Source organism: Bos javanicus, chromosome 29 (genome assembly GCF_032452875.1).
Source record: "Bos javanicus breed banteng chromosome 29, ARS-OSU_banteng_1.0, whole genome shotgun sequence".
In the NCBI taxonomy this organism is placed as follows: Eukaryota; Metazoa; Chordata; class Mammalia; order Artiodactyla; family Bovidae; genus Bos; species Bos javanicus.
In genome coordinates, this window is record NC_083896.1 from 42,321,248 (window position 1) to 42,340,504 (window position 19,257).

The following is a 19,257-nucleotide window of genomic DNA, read 5'->3' on the forward strand; positions in this document are numbered from 1 at the left end:
TGTCAAAACCTGTTTTAGTTAAGTTCTGCTTCTTGCAGCCAAATGCATCCTACAGGGGCATCGAGGTCCTGGGTCCCACATGCCACGAGGCACCCACCTCCTGAAGGCTTGTCCCGTGGAGTGCAACACCCCATCTGGCCCACCCCATGGCTTCTGCTCCAGTATTTCCTAGAGTCGTTACAGTGGCCTAGAAGGTGTACTAGGGGGTTGGCACCTCTGAGCCTCTAAATGCCCCTCTTCCTGGAGTAGGAACAGTCATCCAGGATTTTGTTGAAAGAGACCTTGGGTTTCTCAAGCAAGGCCAGATGATAGCACCAGCCTCCTACTCTACTTCCAGGGGGCTTTAAAGTCCCAGCAACTTTATGTTTTGAGGTAGGTAATCATTGACCTTTCCACTTACAGCAAACCATAGTCTCCCTTTAAAAAAAAAAGAAAAAAAGTTTACAGCTTTGTAGTTTTTAAGAAGAGAAGAAAAGCGAAAGCGAAATTCTTAGCTTTAACACAAAAGCTGGTGTGAGAGCAGAAAGATTGCAGTACTGCTCTGGCTTGTGATGGCTTCGGTAAGTCCCCTGAAATTCCCCACCACTGACTCTAAATGAGAGGGCAGCTCCCCTCCTGTAAAGGCCGGATCTTACTCTTCCTAGAGCCTGTCTGGAGATGGCTTTCATAGGAAAATATATTGGTTGTTTAAAACTCCCTTTTCCTGCTGGAACCGCAAGGTCTTGGGGCAGAGTGAGCTTCCTGTCTGCACCCAGTGCAGTGGGGGGTAGGGACTTCCATGGGGAGGAGTGGTGGGTGCTCTGGGGGCCGCAGGGAGGAAGCTGGCGTGGCAGCAGAGGGGGCAACCCTGGGACAAGGGAGATGAGTGCGGCCCACCTGCTCTGCCTCCTCCATCACCTAAGGCATCAGTCCTGCTGCAGAGAATGCACTTGCATTTCAGCGTTCTGTTCCTGAAAAGCTCTCTCCCAAGCAGCCAGTGTTTCTGAATGAGAGAAGTTTCCGTCGGGGGGGCAGGCTCCTTACCTAGGGTGCAGCTGGAAAGGAACAAGCCAGATTCCTGCCATTACTGAAAATCAACCAATTCTGGGAAGAGGTGTCATATTTCTAAAGAAAGGAGGCATCAAGCCTCGCTCTGAGCTACTTCGTGCCTGGTTCCTGCCCCATTTCCTTTCCAAGTAGAAACACAGCTGATGTTCTGCCTTTTCCCTGTCTGCTGTTGCCAGTACCCTGGCCATGGTCTTAGACATCTGGGATTACTTAGGGATGGAGTGAACAGTCCATCTATATGTTCTCCAGATGGAGACAGGAAGTGGGGTGGGGGTGGGGGGTTCAGGGGTCAGAGGGAGTCACAGGGGCTTCCCCGGACCAAGTCAGTGGACGGGAGATGAGTAGGCAGTGAATTCAGGGACAACTTTTAGGGTCAGCCTTCTCAGTTGGACATGAACTTAATAAAGAAAGGGGAGGTGAGATGAGTCCAATTTTTTCTGTAGATAATTTTGCTGCTGGGTGTATATATATATACACACACACACACACACACACACATGTATCTATATATTTGCAAGCTTGTTTCTCTGTACAGCTCTCCTTTCATTGTTATTTCCTGGGACACAGTGAACTCCTTGAGTCTGTGTACCTACTGGCAGCTTATTACTTGACCCCATAGTACTCATGTCCAAAATGTCTTTTTCTAATCTATAAATTCCTTGAGGGCTGGGTCTCTGCCTTGCCTTTAAGTCCTGGATTATTCAGAGAAAATCTCATTTAAATTCCCCTTTGGGGAGCCCTGTGCTCAGTCACTCAGTCGTGTCTGACTCTTTGCAACCCCATGAGAGGTAGCCTGCCAGACTCCTCTGTCCATAGGATTCTGCAGGCAAAAATACTGGAGTGAGTTGCCATTTCCTTGTCCACTGAGATCCCTGACAACCTCCTAACTCTCACCCAACAATTAATGTACTTTTTTTTTCTTCTGTTCTGGAAAACAAATGAGGTTCATAAATTGTGACCATTGTCCAGTGTTCTGAAATCGGTTCTCAGTAAGGTCTGGGTGACTTCTTCTAGGAAGATAAATTATAGTTACTGCAATAAGATAGCATGACTTGTCTGTAAAATTGCAGCAAAAAGATATTTTTCCTGCCACATGGGATGCTTCTTGGCAGTTTTAGTGCTTCTATAAATAGAAATGAACTGCCCTTGACCCTGCTTCACAGCCACTAGAGACTGGTGATGAGCTATTCCCACTGCCCATCATTGCTATCCTAGGGGAGGCCATACATGGGGGAGTCCACACTCCCTACTCATCTTTGATGGAGTCTCTCAGTCAGGCCAGAGTTTGGAGGTGGGATGTGGGCAGGCCCCTATGGGTCTGTCCCCTAAGAGCAAGGGGTGAGTGGAAAAGGACAGAGGGCTGGAACAACCTCTGAGGAGCTCTGTCTCCAGGTGTCCCAAAGAGATTTATGGTTGGTTTAGACGAGGGAAGTCCAGATCGGAGTGCCCCTACCTGCAGCTCTTAGCATAGTGTCTGGTATTGGGACCTCAGTACATTGAATGACAGTGATCTTGAAGATCTCCTGACTGTTCTCAGGCTCTGGGCCACTGCTCCCATCACAGGGCGGGGCTCTGATGAGCGTTTCAGCATCCTTCCCACCTTCCCCTGCAAACGCACGCAAACCCTCACTCCCACACATGCCCCCTGTGATGTAATGAGACATGTATATTTAGTCTTGGTCCTGGGTTCCTGCCACAGAGCTTCCAAAACCCGAGTAATTTCCTGAGCAGTAGGGTAGAGAGGCAGAGAAGGCAATGGTAACCCACTCCAATACTCTTGCTTGGAAAATCCCATGGATGGAGGAGCCTGGTAGGCTTCAGTCCATGGGGTCGCTGAGTCGGACATGACTGAGCGACTTCACTTTCACTTTTCACCTTCATGCATTGGAGAAGGAAATGGCAACCCACTCCAGTGTTCTTGCCTGGAGAATCCCTGGGAGGGCGGAGCCTGGTAGGCTGCCGTCTATGGGGTCGCACAGAGTCAAACACGACTGACATGACTTAGCAGCAGCAGCAGGGGAGAGAGGAATCCGTTTCATCATTCAGAAGAAGCCCCTTTCAACTGACCAAGTGATCAAAGAGCTGGAAGTAGCATTAATCACCAATGGCCAATGATCTCATCAACCGAGCCTACATAATAAAGCCTCCATAAAACTGCTAAGCTGGGGTGTTGGTGAGAGCGTGGAGGTGCTGGAGAGCAGAGTTCCTTGGAGTGGGCAAGGATGCTCTGAATCCCCCTCTGCCCCACAGCTTGCCCTCTGCATTCCTGAGTTGCATATTTTCTAGTAAATGGGTCATCTAGCAAGTAAACTGTTTTCCTGAGTTCTATGAGCTATTCCAGCAAACCACTGAACCCAACGGAGGGGGCTGTGGGAACCATCAATTTACAGCCAGTTGTTCAGAGCGCAGGAAACAACTTCAACTTGCACCTGGCATCTGAAGCTCAGTCTCCTGGGACTAAGCCTGTAGGGTCTGCGCTGACTCCGAGCCGTGAGTGTCAGAACTGAGTTAAACAGTGGGACACCCAGTCAGTGTGCACCGAGGATTGAACTGTTTAGTGTGGGAATCCCACACATCCGGTGTCCGAAGTAGAGGAGTGAGCACAGTGCAGAGAGAGTTTTCCTTTGCTTGTCACACACTCCTGCACGCACTCTCACCCTCAAGAGGAGCAGCCAGGGGGACATTACTGCCAGAGGCTGACTCCACCTGTCTGCCAGGCTCTGGGTCAGGTAGGGGAGTGTCTGTGGAATACCATTGCCCCTAGATTTGGCAGCCTCTGCAAGGCCCCCAGGTGGGCAGCTCTAGTCAGATAACCTGTGTGCTTGCCCGACAGTCACTGTGGTGGTCAAGACGATGGCCTGGGAATCAGGCGGCCTAGAGCTGAGTCCTGCTCACATCACTCAGGGGATGGGTGGTTTTACAAAATCTTCTCTCCATCTCTGAGCCTTGATTTCCTCTTTTATCACGCGGGGTTCACAACAGTGCCCACCTCATAGGCGGGTTGTGTGAATTTATTGACTATTCCTGTAAAACTGGTCAACAGAGTCTTTGGCTCAGAGTAAGCATTCAGTAAATAATATACTAGAAAGAGAAACAATAATGTAGAAGTCCCAGCGAGGTGTGCACTTTGCAAGTAGTAATGACAGGTGGGCAGGCCCATAGTGCCTGGCAGACATGTGAAGTGGACCAGGCACCAGCATGGCCGGGCAAACTCGGGAGGACATCCTGGAGAGCTGTGAGATGAAGGCCGCTGAGCTGCTCCCTCTGGGCTGAGCCCCACCCTTGGTTCCCAGCTTTCCCATCACCTCTAACAGCCTTCTTCTTGGTTTTGCAGTCTGAACCCCAGCCCGGAGACCTGATTGAAATCTTCCGCCCTTTCTACAGACACTGGGCTGTCTACGTTGGCGGTGGATATGTGGTCCACCTGGCACCCTCAAGTAAGGGCACCCAGGGCCTCCACCATGCTGAGGCTGGAAGCAGAGGGGATGGAGGAGCTGTGGGTAACCGGGGACCCCAATATTTCTCTTGCTCCCCAACTTGCAGTTGGTTCCTGAGTGCTACAAGAAGATATCTAGGTGTAGGGCCATGGTTTTCAAACTCTGCTCCTTGGAACCCAAGGGGTGTGCAGAGAGATTGAGGTGGGATTTCAAGGGGGCAGTTCTACTATAATGCATTGTATATATTATGACCTTGTATAAAATATATTCAACTTTTAACTTTAATCTTCATTAAATAAATCACTTGTAAAGAGCACAGGTGCTTGGGCAGCAGAGGTGACTGTGGATCCAGTTTCATTCTCCACCCTCAGTTTTCTCATCTGTAAACTGAGGTTGAGAATTCTTAACTTGGGGTTTTGTTCTGAGGATTCCCCCACTCCCTTTTCCTAAATTACTTAAATGTGGACAAACCTAAATGCAGTAAAATGCACAATATAGTCAAGTGTATAGTCAATGAATTTTTAAAAATATATCCATCCATGTGACGATGAACAGATCAAAGCCTAGAACATCTCCACGGCCCTTAAAAGCCCCTCATAGCTCTTCAGGACCCTCTCTCCCTCCTGAGAGGCAGCCACTCCTCTAGGTCCCCATGCTTTTTTTGCCTGTTCTAGAACTTCAGGGCAACTCTTGTGTCCAGCACTTTCACTGGCCCCATGAAGTCACCCATGCTGTTCTTACTTCTCCATTGCTGTGTATCCTCAGACAATGGGAATCCCTCAATTTGTTAACCACTCTTCTGCTGATTGGCATTGGATGTTTCAGTTGTAGGCTGCTCTGCGTGTGGATGCTGTGGACATTCTTGGGTGTGTCTTCTGCTGACCTAGGATGGTAGCAAAATCAGTGACCTCATGCGGCATTTACAGAGAAATCAAAGTAACCAGGGTAGAATCACTGTCCCACCCTGATCAACCAAACCACCAATCTCGACATCCACAGAATCTGCCTTTGCCCTTATTTGTAAAGCCAGCCCTGGGGTGGACTAGCGCCCTGGACTCCTCCTCTTACTTTCATAGGCCTTTGCCCTCAAATTCCCTCCTGCCTTCTCTGTTGTTCCTCTTGCCTTTGAAACCGCTGGAGTATCTCCCACTGGTAAACAAAGACCCCCTTGACCACACATTCTACCTAACTTCCCATGGGGTAGCTCTCTTGTCTGCCGTGGCCATTGCTGGCTCCTCACTTCCCATCCTCTCTTCTGTTCCACCAGGGGGTATTTATGCCCCTCCTGGAACATCTTTTATCAAGGCTTCATCAATATCCTGGTTCCACGTCTTCTTGCTTCTCTGCAGCATTTAGTATGAGTGACCTCTTTCTATGCTCCCTGGCACTGCCTTTCTTCCTTTCCCTCTAGGCCCTTCCTTGTGGCCTCCTGTGGGAGGAGGGTGGGGTGGGTTCCTCCTCCTCTCCCTTATCTCTCATTTTTACTCCTCCCTCATCTGTGCCCTGGATTCTAATACCTTCTATTTGTTGATGTCTCCCTAACACCACAACCTTAACTTAGGCTTCATCCTGCTCAGCTTCAGACTTGTATAACCTCTTGACTACTTGGCATCTTCACTTAGGTGTCTAACTGGCATGTTGAACTTGACACACCTCAGATGGAGGGCTCCAGACGACAACATCATTCAGTTACTTAGACCAAAAGTCTACACATCATTCTTGATCCTTTTCACCCTGTATCTAATCCATCAGGAAATCCTATTGGCTTTATCTCCAAAGCAGACCCTCAATCTGATCACTTCTCAGCATCTCCACTGATGTGCCTGGGGTAAGATACCATGCTCTCTCACCTGATGCTACTGCAGTTCTGCTTGGTCTCTCTGCCTCTTGTCCACGATTGTCAGTCCTTCCTTCACTGGGCAGCCAACATGATCATTGTAAAATATAAATCTGATTATGTCACTCCTCTCCCTAAAATTTCAACTGGCATTTCTGTCACGTATAGAAAAAGTTTCAAATCTGTGCTGTGGCCTCTGAGCCTAGCATGGTCTGGCCCAGGCTGCCTATCTGATCTTCCTCTTCTTCTTCTCTCCTCTTGGGTCTCCAGACTTCACTGGCCTTCTGGCAGCCTTCCTTCCTGAGGTCCTTGCTTTTGCTCTCCCTTCTGCTTGTGATGCTCTTTCCTGGCTCTCACCACAGCTGCCTCCCTTTCATCATTCAAGTCTCAACTCACATGGCCATTCCTGGGCATGGCACTCCCCAGCCTGAGCCAGGGCAGCCTCCCCTGGTCATCCTCTCCTGTGTGACTTCACTTAATCTTCCCCACAGCCTTTTCAAAACCTGAAAGTATTTTCTTTGTTCTATTTGTTCGCTGTCAATGTCCTTTCACTAGAGTGTATACTAGTTGAGGGCAGGTACGCTGTCAAGTTCATGGAAGGCTTCAGCACCTTGGACAAGACCTGGCACATAGTAGGGCCTCAGTATTGACTGACTGTGCTGAGTGGGTGTAACTGCTGGACCAGAGACAGGAAAGGCATGACAGGGATCTGGGTAGACAGTGTGATACCCGTCACTGGGTGAGAAATGCTCCTTAAAGGGAAAAGATGCTTCTATCTGCATCTTCTCATTGGAGCTTCACAGGAATCTTGTGAAATAGGTGAGGCAGCGGGATTGACCTCATACTACTGAGCAAATGGTGGAAGTCAGAGCTGGAAGGAAACTTAGAGAACAGCCCAGTACTAATGAGAGCCAACACTTGCTGGGCACTAACCCTATGCCAGGCACTGGTGGAGGCACCTTACCTAATCTGTTTCTTAAATCCTTGCAGCTCCTCGTCCACAGCTGTAGGCACAGGTGGGACTTATTGGACCTGTTCGACAAGGAACTAGGGACTCAGAGAAGTTAAGCAACTTGTCCACAGTCATATAGCAGAGTGTCGCAGTGGTGGGACTCAAACCCTGGCTCTTACTCTGTCTCCTGCCTTTAAACCTGATGCTCTGCTATGAAGTCTGAGGTTCCCCAAATTTCATTCATTGATTATTTGCCATATTCATGTGACCTTTCTCCAATTGTTTAATTGGTATTTTCTTTAATGTTGTTGTTCACTTGCTCAGTCATGTCCGACTCATTGTGACCCCATGGACTGCAGCATATAAGACTTTCCTGTCCTTCACCATCTCCCAGAGTTTGCTCAAACTCATGTCCATTGAGTCACTGATACCATCCATCTATCTCATCCTCTGTCATCCCCTTCTCCTGCCTTCAGTCTTCCCCAGCATCAGGGTCTTTTCCAATGAGTCAGATCTTTGAGCCAGGGGGCCAAAATGTTGGAGCTTCAGCTTTAACATCAGTCCTTCCAGTGAATATTCAGGATTGATTTCCTTTAGGATTGACTGGTTTCATCTCCTTGCAGTCCAAGGAACTCTCAAGAGTCTTCTCCAACACCAAGTGCAAAAGCATCAATTCTTTAGCACTCAGCCTTTTTTATTGTCCAGCTCTCACATCCATACATGACTACATGGACCTTTGTCAGTAAAGTAATGTCTCTGCTTTTTAAGATGCTGTCTAGGTTTGTCATAGCTTTTCTTCCAAAGAGCAACCGTCCTTTAATTTCATGGCTGCAGTCACCATCCACAGTGATTTTCGAGCCCAAGAAAATAGTCTCTCATGACTAACTTTAAAAAGGAAAATAATTCTTTTAAAAGGAGCCTTAAATTCATAAATTGATGTGTGTTCATTAATCCATCTTAGCTTGTATTTGTGGATTCCCAGCACTGGCTCAGCTAAGTAACGTGATGTGTCTAGACCATGCAGTGATGGAACCAGAATCAGCACCCATTGCTTCTGCCTCTGAGCCTATGCACACTCTCACCAGGGTGGCACCCAGCGTGTGGAGTGTAAGGAAGCCCTGACTGTTGGGTGTTGACTCTGAACTTGCACCTCTGGAGCTGGAACCTCCTGAAATTCTGTGCCCCAGGCACCTTGCTTGCCTCTCCCCAGTCCCAGGATCCTATCTGCCCGCCAAAGGGCTGAAGGTGGATGGGTCTCCAGAACTCCCCTGACCCAGTTCCCACGCTGACCTTTTCAATAGACTCGGGGCTCAAACACAGCATCTTCTTCTGTTTACCTCACTGAATCCATTAAGCACCTCCTGCCCTACTAGGAGAAAATCTGAATTCCTTGGTTTTCTAAACCTCAGAGTTGTTCTCAGGGCAGAGGGGTTCAGCCCTCTCTGGAAAGCTGAGCAGAACAAGACCTGGACTCTGATCAGACCCTCTGGCCATTGCTTGTTGCTGTCACATGGCGTCACAGTGCAACATGGGTCCTGCCCCAGGTAATGGGATGCTTCCCCTCCTGGGAGAGACCAGGGGTTCCCAATCATGGCAGGGCCACGGAGGCTCTCTGAGGGAATGAGTCTCTGCTGTGATGTTCCCCAGGGTCCACCTCTTTAATGCAAGCCCAGTTTTCAGTCATCATACCCTCCCTACATGATATAAGCTGGTGACCTCAACAGGGATCTCTGTGCAGGCACCAGCTTTTGCTCCACACCATCCTGGCCCCTGTATTGACCCCAAATCCCTTTCTTCAAGGCAGCTTTATTGCTGGAAATCTGTTGCACCTTCCAGCCCCTCAGCATTGACCAGGGCTGTGCGAATGTACCCCTCCTTGACTTCCCTGGTGTCACTCCCCTGGGAGCAGCTATGGGGTTTTGGTCCCTTTATTCCCAAAAGGATAGAATCCCCTTCTGCAAACCCATTCAAGTTTTCTGCAGTAATCAGCTTTGTGTGTGTCAGAAAAGTGGAGCCTTTGCAGGGTCACAAACAATTCACACTCTCTTCCCCCAGGGAAGTGGGTGTGCTCAGGGCCCATACTGCACAATTAAGAGGGCCCCTGAAGTGTCACAGGGTGTACAAGGCCAGCTTCTCTATGTTAAAAAAAAAAAAAAAATCACAGCAAATCATAGGATTTTACTCCTCCTTATTTCAGATAAGAAAACCAGGGACCAGAGACCACAAGGGTTTTATCCAAGGCCACACAGCTCTGACCCTGACTCATCTGCTCATCCCATTGTGGATGTGGTGGATGCTAGGCTCCCGCCCGCCCAAGACCAATCGTGTTCCTCATCCTGAATCCACAGGCGAAATCGCGGGAGCTGGTGGGGCCAGTATCATGTCTGCAGTGGCCGACAGGGCCATAGTAAAGAAGGAACGGCTGTGTGACGTGGTTGGGAGAGATCCGTACAGGGTCAACAACAAGCACGATGGCAAGTACAACCCATTCCCTCCCAGCAAAATCGTCCAGTGGGCGGAGGAGCTGGTGGGCCGGGAGTTGTGCTACAGTCTGACCAGTAAGAACTGCGAGCATTTCGTCAATGAGCTGCGCTACGGGGTCTCCCGCAGCGACCAGGTGGGTCCTCAGTGTGTCCCTAGCTCCATGGTCTCTTAGTTTCTTATTTCTCTGCTGCTTCTCTCACTGACGTAGGCCACATGCCCCAGACGTTGCCTTAAGATATAGAGGATAATGGTGACAACAGTTAACTCTACATGCCAGGCTCGAACTTGAATTGGTTGCTGTATGAGTTCCTATGGCTGCTGTAACAAATGGCCAGAAATTCAGTGGCTTAACACAACACAAATGTATTGTCTTCTAGTTCTGGAGGTCAGAAGTCTGAAACAGGTCTCATGGGGCTAAAATCAAGGTGTCAGCAAGGCTGTGTTATTTTCTAGAGGCTCTCACAGAGAACCTGTTTTGTAGTCTTTTCCAGCTTCAAGAGGCTGCCTGCATTTCTTGGCTTGTGGCTCCCTTTCGTCTTCAAAGTTAGAAATGGCTGGTTGAGTCTCTCTCAATTGCATCACTATGATACTGACTCTACTCCTTCCCCCTTCCATCAGAAACTTTGTGATTACATTGGGCTTACCTGGAAATCCAGAATAATCTTCCTATTCTAAGGTAAATTGATTAGCAACCTTAATTCTATCTCCAATATTAATTCTCTCTCTCCATGTAGCATAATGTATTTACAAGTATTCGGAATGAGGACATATTATGGAATTAAGACCTAGACATCTTTGGGGGCTATTTTTCTGCGTACCAGTTACTCTTTACACTGGGTATGGTTATTGTCCTGGGAGCTCCTCTTGCTGTTATTCTAGAAAGATTTCCCTCTCTTGTCTCCTGCAGCAGAGCACCATCTTCCATTTCTCATGTCCTCTTTCTTGGTTTGTTGTTATTGTTGAATAGCTAAATTGTGTCTGACTCTTTTCTGACACCATGGGCTTTAGCCCTCCAGGCTCTTCTGCCCATGGGACTTTCCAGGCAAGAATACTGGAGGGGGTTCCATTTCCTTCTCCAGAGGATCTTCCCAATCCAGGGACCAAACCCATGTCTCCTGCTTTGGCAGGTGGATGCTTTACCAATGAGTCACCTGGGAAGCCCTGTCTTGGTTTACACAGTTCTTGTGGTGGAAACTCCTTCCGCAGCTTCCTAAAAAAGGATGCATGGAAGGAGAATTTGTTTGAGATCCTGTATATCTGAATTATTTTTCAATTTACCCTCCCACTTGATTTAATAGTGTGTATAGGTATAAAATTCCAGGGCTTCTCTGGTAGATCAACTGGTAAAGAATCCTCCTGAAATGCAGGAGACCCTGGTTTGATTCCTGGGTCAGGAAGATCCCCTGGAAAAGGGGTAGACTACCTACTGCAGTATTCTTGGGCTTCCCTGGTGGCTCAGACAGGAAAAAATCTGCCTGCAATGTGGGAAACCTGGGTTCAATCCCTGGGTTGGGAAGACCCCCTGGATGAGGAGGGCCTGGCAACCCACTCTAGTATTCTTGCTTGGAGATTCTCCATGGACTGAGGAGCCTGGTGGGCTATCGTCCATAGGGTCACAAAGAGTTGGACACGACTGAGCAACTAATCACATAGGTATATAATTCTAGGTTAGAAATTGTTTTACTTTAAGATTTTGAAGGCATTCTTCCATTGTCTTCTTGATTCCAGCATTGCTATGATGAAAGCTAAAGTAATTCTGATTCCTGATCATTTCTCATTTTCCTGTTTTTCTCTCCTGCTCTAGAAGATGTAATGTCTTGTCTTTACCCAGTGTTCTAAAATCTCACACTAAGGTGCCTTGGCATAGGTCCTCTTTTATCCTCAAAGCACCATTTCAATCTGAAAACATATATCCTTTGGTCCTAGTAAATTTTCATGAGTTATTTCACTCTTGCTTCCCCGCCTCTGAGTTTCCTCTAGTCCCTCTTTTTGGAAAGTTTATTATTCAAAGGTTATACTGACTGGATTATTCCTTCATTTTTACCTTTGGAAGCTGTTTTCTATACCTTCATCTTTTCTGCTGTTCCTTCTGAGAGATTTCCCCAAATTTATTTCTAAAATGTCTATTGAGTTTGTAATTTCCATCATATTTTTATTTTCTGAGAATTGCTTTTATTCTCTAAATATTCCTTTATTTTTAACAGCACTGTGTTCTTCTTATTGTTGATGTTGTTTAGTCACTAAGTCATATTTGATTCTTTTGCAGCCCCATGGGCCATAGTCCACCAGGTGCCTCTGTCCATGGGATTTCCCAGGCAAGAATCCTGGAGTGCCTCCTCCAGGGGATCTTCCCAACCTTCAGTTCAGTTCAGTCGCTTAGTCATGTCCGACTCTTTGCGACCCCATGAATCTCAGCACGCCAGACCTCCCTGTCCATCACCAACTCCCGGAGTTCACTCAAATTCATGTCCATCAAGTCGGTGATGCCATCCAGCCATCTCATCCTCTGTTGTCCCCTTCTTCTCCTGCCCCCAATCGCTCCCAGCATCAGGGTCTTTTCCAATGAGTCAGCTCTTCACATCAGATGGCCAAAGTATTGGAGTTTCAGCTTTATCATCAGTCCTTCCAATGAACACCTAGGACTGATCTCCTTTAGGATGGACTGGTTGGATCTCCTTGCAGTCCAAGGCACTCGCAAGAGTCTTCTCCAACACCACAGTTCAAAAGCATCAATTCTTTGGCGCTCAGCTTTCTTCACAGTCCATGTCTCACGTGCATATATGATGACTGGAAAAAACCATAGCCTTGACTAGACGGACCTTTGTTGGCAAAGTAATATCTCTGCTTTTTAATAGGTATCTAGGTTGGTCATAACTTTCCTTCCAAGGAGTAAGCGTCTTTTAATTTCATGGCTGCAATCACCATCTGCAGTGATTTTGGAGCCCAAAAAAATAAAGTCTTACACTGTTTCCACTGTTTCCCCATCTATTTCTCATGAAGTGATGGGACCAGATGCCACAATCTTAGTTTTCTGAATGTTGAGTTTTAAGCCAACTTTTTCACTCTCCTCTTTCACTTTCATCAAGAGGCTTTTTAGTTCTCTTCACTTTCTGCCATAAGGGTGGTCTCATCTGCATATCTGAGGTTATTGATATTTCTCCCGGCAATCTTGATTCCAGCTTGTGCTTCTTCCAGCCCAATGTTTCTCATGATGTACTCTGCATATAAGTTAAATAAGCAGGGTGACAGTACACAGCTTTGACGTACTCCTTTTCCTATTTGGAAGCAGTCTGTTGTTCCATGTGCAGTTCTAACTGCTGCTTCCTGACCTGCATATAGGTTTCTCAAGAGGCAGATCAGGTGGTCTGGTATTCCCATCTCTTTCAGAATTTTCCACAGTTTATTGTGATCCACATAGCCAAAGGCTTTGGCATAGTCAATAAATCAGAAATAGATGTTTTTCTGGAACTCTCTTGCTTTTTCAATGCTCCAGTGGATGTTGGCAGTTTGATCTCTGGTTCCTCTGGCTTTTCTAAAGCCAGCTTGAACATCTGGAAGTTCACAGTTCACATATTGCTGAAGCCTGGCTGGAGAATTTTGAGCATTACTTTACTAGCGTGTGAGATGAGTGCAATTGTGTGGTAGTTTGAACATTCTTTGGCATTGCCTTTCTTTGGGACTGGAATGAAAACTGACCTTTTGCAGTCCTGTGGCCACTGCTGAGTTTTCCAAATTTGCTGGCACATTGAGTGCAGCACTTTCACAGCCTCATCTTTCAGGATTTGAAATAGCTCAACTGGAATTCCATCACCTCCACTAGCTTTGTTCATAGTGATGGTTTCTAAGGCCCACTTGACTTCACATTCCAGGATGTCTGGATCTAGGTCAGTTTCACACCATCATGATTATCTGGGTCGTGAAGATCTTTTTTGTTGCCCTGCTTCATTCCATACTCCAAGGCCAAATACAGTTCTGTGTATTCCTGCCACCTCTTCTTAATATCTTCTGCTTCTGTTTGGTCCATACCATTTCTGTCCTTTATCGAGCCCATCTTTGCATGAAATGTTCCCTTGGTATCTCTAATTTTCTTGAAGAGATCTCTCGTCTTTCCCATTCTGTTGTTTTCCTCTATTTCTTTGCATTGATTGCTGAGAAAGGCTTTCTTATCTCTCCTTGCTATTCTTTGGAACTCTGCATTCAGATGTTTATATCTTTCCTTTTCTCCTTTGCTTTTCACTTGTCTTCTTTTCACAACTATTTGTAAGGCCTCTCAGACAGCAATCTTGCTTTTTTGCATTTCTTTTCCATGGGGATGGTCTTGATCCCTGTCTCCTGTACAATGTCACAAACCTCCATCCATAGTTCATCAGGGACTCTATCTATCAGATCTAGTCCCTTAAATCTATTTCTCGCTTCCACTGTATAATCATAAGGGATTTGATTTAGGTCATACTTGAATGGTCTAGTGGTTTTCCCCACTGTCTTCAATTTGATTCTAAATTTGGCAAAGAGGAGTCATGATCTGAGCCACAGTCAGCTCCCAGTCTTGTTTTTGCTGACTGTATAGAGCTTCTCCATCTTTGGCTGCAAAGAATATAATCAATCTGATTTCGGTGTTGACCATCTGGTGATGTCCATGTGTAGAGTCTTCTCTTGTGTTGTTGGAAGAGGGTGTTTGCTATGACCAGTCCGTTCTCTTGGCAAAACTCTATTAACCTTTGCCCTGCTTCATTCCATACTCCGAGGCCAAATTTGCCTGTTACTCCAGCTGTTTCATGACTTCCTACTTTTGCATTCCCGTCACCTATAATGAAAAGGACATCTTTTTTGGGTGTTAGTTCTAAAAGGTCTTGTAGGTTTTCATAGAACCGTTCAACTTCAGCTTCTTCAACGTTACTGGTTGGGGCATAGGCTTGGATTACTGTGATATTGAATGGTTTGCCTTGGAAACAAACAGAGATCATTCTGTCGTTTTTGAGATTGCATCCAAGTACTGCATTTCAGAATCTTTTGTTGACCATGATGGCTACTCCATTTCTCCTAAGGGATTCCTGCCCACAGTAGTAGATATAATGGTCATCTGAGTTAAACTCACCCATTCCAGTCCATTTTAGTTCACTGATTCCTAGAATGTCGACATTCACTCTTGCCATCTCCTGTTTGACCACTTCCAATTTGCCTTGATTCATGGACCTGACATTCCAGGTTCCTGTGCAATATTGCTCTTTACAGCATCGAACCTTACTTCTATCACCAGTCACATCCACAACTGGGTATTGTTTTTGCTTTGGCTCCATCCCTTCATTCTTTCTGGAGTTATTTCTCCACTGATCTCCAGTAGCATATTGGGCACCTACCGACCCAGGGAGTCCCCCTTTCAGTATCCTATCATTTTGCCTTTCATACTGTTCATATTTCCCAACCTAGGGATCCTGAATTGCCAGGTGGATTCTTTACCACTGAGCCACCAGGAAGTCCCTCTTCTTTACTGTATACATTCCATTGTCTAAAGACAGTTTTTTTTTTTTTTTAAAGACAGTTTTTTTAAGATGTTATCTTTTCTTTCTCCAGATTGCATTTTCCTTCTTGTTTTGCTCTCTGTCTTCTATTTCAGTGGTCCTGCTAGATGTCTGGTACATCTGGATTGTGGGCTCATGATTAAGAGTAGGGGACTTGCGGAGTGAGATCAGAGGGCACAGTGGCTTGTTGACTTTGACTTTCACTTCAGAGTAGACTGGGAACCCTCATATTGGTCCCTTTCATTGTTTTCACTTGGGCCAGTCTGATTCCCCAGAAAAGTTTTCCTGACTCTTATGTAGAGGGTAAAGTACTGGGAGCAGAGGGGATGGAAAGGCCACGAGTCTCCACATCCCATATTTATGGCCTCTCAATCCCTTTTTGGAGGTATGATACCCACACCCTCACATGTGCTTCTGTTTTCAGACCCCCAAATCTTCTGATTTTCATTGTGGTTAAGGAGGGGCCTCAGTTCTCTCTCTCTTTCATCCACTTCCAGAAGTACCTGGTGATGTCAATATGTGATCTTCTTCAGGGATTCTGTTGTGCACAGTTAGCCCCTGACATATAAACATTCAAGTTTTGAACTTTCAAAGATGCTAACTTGTGTTCCAGCAAAGTCAGGAATGAGTGACATTGAAGCTTGCCCTCCATCTCCTATTCCTGACAGTTCAACCATCTCCCCCTCCTCTCCCTCCTCCAGTCAGTAACTCTTCTTGTTGTTCACGTGACACCAGCCCCTGGATGCCAGCTGTCGTTCTTCACTACTGTCCTTTTCAACGTACTATACTGTAAGATTAAAAATATATCAGAGGTTTTGCCATATTGTAAAGTTAAAAAATAAAATAAATAAAAAATATATATCAGAGGGACATCCCTGGTGATTCCAGTGGTAAAGAATTCACCTGCAAATGTAGGGGACACAGGTTTGATCCCTGGTCCAGGAGGAGCCCCTGTGCCACAACTGCTGAGCCCAAAACTACTGAGCCCAAGTTTAGAGCCTATGCTCCACAACAGAAAGGAGTCCCCACTTACTGCAACTCAAGAAAGTCTGAACACAGCAATGAAGACCAGTGCAGCCAAAAATAAATGAATAAATATTGTTTTTAAATGTATGAGAACTCTATTTAAAGGATGGCTCAGATGGTAAAGAATCTGCATTCAATGCAGGACACTGGGGTTAGATTCCTAGGTTAGGAAGTCTCCCTTGAGAAGGGAGTGGCAATCTACTCCAGTATTCTTGCCTGGAGAATTCCATGGACACAGGAGCCTGGCAGGCTGCAGTCCATGAGGTTGCAAAGAAACAGACACAACTGAGCAGCTAAAGCTTGCACTTTCAATAAGTATCTTTGAGTGTGATAATAAAGAATTTAAAATAAAATTTTTGAAGTAAAAAAAAATGTGTTCTTTATTCTTTGTTTTTGTTTTTTATGTATTTTTTGTGTGAAAAGTATTATAAATCTTTTACACTACAGTACTGTATAGTTGATTGTGTTACTTGGGTACCTAAGCTAACTTTGTTGAACTTATAAACAAATTGGACTTAAGAACATGCTCTCAGAACTGACCAGGTTAGTGTGTAGGGGACTTATTGTATTTAGGATTAATATTCAGCTTTTTCCACAGCTGCCTTAGCTTTTAGTGTTCTCTGAGTCCTAGTGGAATTGTGCCTAAAATTAATGTCTTACTTTATTTTTATTTGGAGTTCAGGAAGGAGTGAAATTTGATACATGTTCTGTTTTTACCCTGAAACTTTCTCTTATTTTTGCTGTTTTTTTTTTTCTACTACAGGCAATATAAGTAAGGTATCTTAATAATTTAAAGTATAACATCACCACTCTTTTTCATAGTTGAGTCATTTATTGAAGAATGTGCAGAGAGCACTTGGCGTCTGGCAGGTCTGGGCACTGGGGGTACACCAAAGATGAAGACAAGGGAGGGCTCTGTTAGGACCCAGGTCAGAGTTCATTGAGGAGGATTCAATAGCAATTCCTCTTCAACTTTATACGTATCTCAAGAGCTCCCTGTTGATCAGCCAGGATTTCAACCATCTGGCTTCATCTCACTGTCCTTTCCACAGTCACCCTCTGGGGATCTGTCTGCTTTAAAAACCCACAGGCTGAAGGGAATTTCCTTCTTCAGGCCTGTGTATGTCATTGGCCAGCTGCCCCATTCACAAATTCCTTCCTCATGCTGCCCTCCTCTCTGCACTTCCCTGCCAATACTTGTTGACTCCTGAGTTTGTCAAGGAGGCTATGAGGCACATGAAGCTCCCTGAGCTGGACATCCTTGTTGAATGTACAGTCTGTACTCAGCTTACTGACACAGAGTCTGACTCACTCTCCTGTCTCTTGCAGGTCAGAGATGCTGTCACAGCAGCTACCATCTCGGGAGTGGGCCTGATAGCCCTATCCGCTGGAGTCATGTTCTCAAGAAACAAGAAGCAAAGTCAGTGACCTGAAGGGAGTGTCTTGTCAGCAGTGACATTATACATTGAGGGGAGTCTTGTTTCGCTAGACAGTTTTGAGAGAGTTAACAGGCAGGTTCATAGGGAGTTCAAGGCCCCTTTAAGGAGGAAGTAAACTTTCTTTCTTTTTCATATTCTTTTGCCTTAGTCTCGTAGGCTCTGTAAGCTATGATATATCTTTCCAAGGATGGGCTAATTTGAAAAGCTCTGTGTTAATTTTGCAACAGTCTATTTCATTTGAAAACTGGCCTTTTAAGCATAATATATCTTACTGCTGGGTATGCTTTTCTCAGACTCTATGTTAGTCATTATATGTCTCTATGTTAGTCATTATAACTGTAACAAATGTTGCCTGGGAGCCTGTTTCCTCACTGCTTACACAGCCATAACACATCTCTCTCAGGGACAGAGTACTTGAAACCCGTTATTCCAGACTAATTTTGGGCCAATGCTATCTCAAGATGTATGCTGTGGAGAGGGTCTGGATAAAACTTTCTCAGTCTCGAGGCATTCTTTTTATCTAGTCTCAGCAACCAGTTGAAAAGTATATAATGCCCTGCTTAAACTACTGAGGTGGGTGCTCTTTCTACCCCCTTTTGATACCTATGTCAGAAGCTTTCTCTGTCCTTTTACATTAAACAAAAATCTTTGCTGCACAAAGCTCTGAGTGACTGAGACTGCATCTTTGGTCCTAGAGTTAAATCTCCTTTGGAGACCACAAATTCGACACCAAACACCATAAGCTATCAGTTTCTGGTTTGGTTTGTGGATTTCATTTTTTCTTACAATAATAAAAGTTCAGTTCAGTTCAATCACTCAGTCGTGTCCAACTCTTTGTGACCCCATGAATCGCAGCACGCCAGGCCTCCCTGTCCATCACCAACTCCTGGAGTTCACTCAGACTCACGTCCATCGAGTCAGTGATGCCATCCAGCCATCTCATCCTCTGTCGTCCCCTTCTCCTCCTGCCCCCAATCCCTCCCAGCATCAGAGTCTTTTCCAGTGAGTCAACTCTTCGCATGAGGTGGCCAAAGTACTGGAGTTTCAGCTTCAGCATCATTCTTTCCAAAGAAATACCAGGGCTGATCTCCTTCAGAATGGACTGGTTGATCTCCTTGCAGTCCAAGGGACTCTCAAGAGTCTTCTCCAACACCATAGGTCCGTGTGAGATGAGTGCAATTGTGCAGTAGTTTGCGCATTCTTTGGCATTGCCTTTATTTGGGATTGGAATGAAAACTGACCTTTTCCAGTTCTGTGGCCACTGCTGAGGTTTCCAAATTTGCTGGCATATTGAGTGCAGCACTTTCACAGCATCATCTTTCAGGATTTGAAATAGCTCAACTGGAATTCCATCACCTCCACTAGCTTTGTTCGTAGTGATGGTTTCTAAGGCCCACTTGACTTCACATTCCAGGATGTCTGGCTCTAGGTCAGTGATCACACCATCATGATTATCTTGGTCTTGAAGATCTTTTTTGTACAGTTCTTCTGTGTATTCTTGCCACCTCTTCTTAAT

At 45.9% G+C, this 19,257-nt stretch overlaps 1 protein-coding gene across 1 annotated transcript; it reads left to right on the forward strand.

The window, feature by feature from the left end:
* The first annotated feature begins 421 nt into the window (after nt 1-421).
* Nucleotides 422-18,556, forward strand: LOC133241357 (phospholipase A and acyltransferase 3-like). The gene is made up of 4 exons (XM_061406729.1): nt 422-560; nt 4,382-4,484; nt 9,622-9,890; nt 17,632-18,556. The coding sequence occupies exons 1-4, from the start codon at nt 552-554 to the stop codon at nt 17,728-17,730; spliced, it is 480 nt and encodes a 159-aa protein (XP_061262713.1). The 5' UTR covers nt 422-551; the 3' UTR covers nt 17,731-18,556.
* The last annotated feature ends 701 nt before the right edge of the window (nt 18,557-19,257 follow it).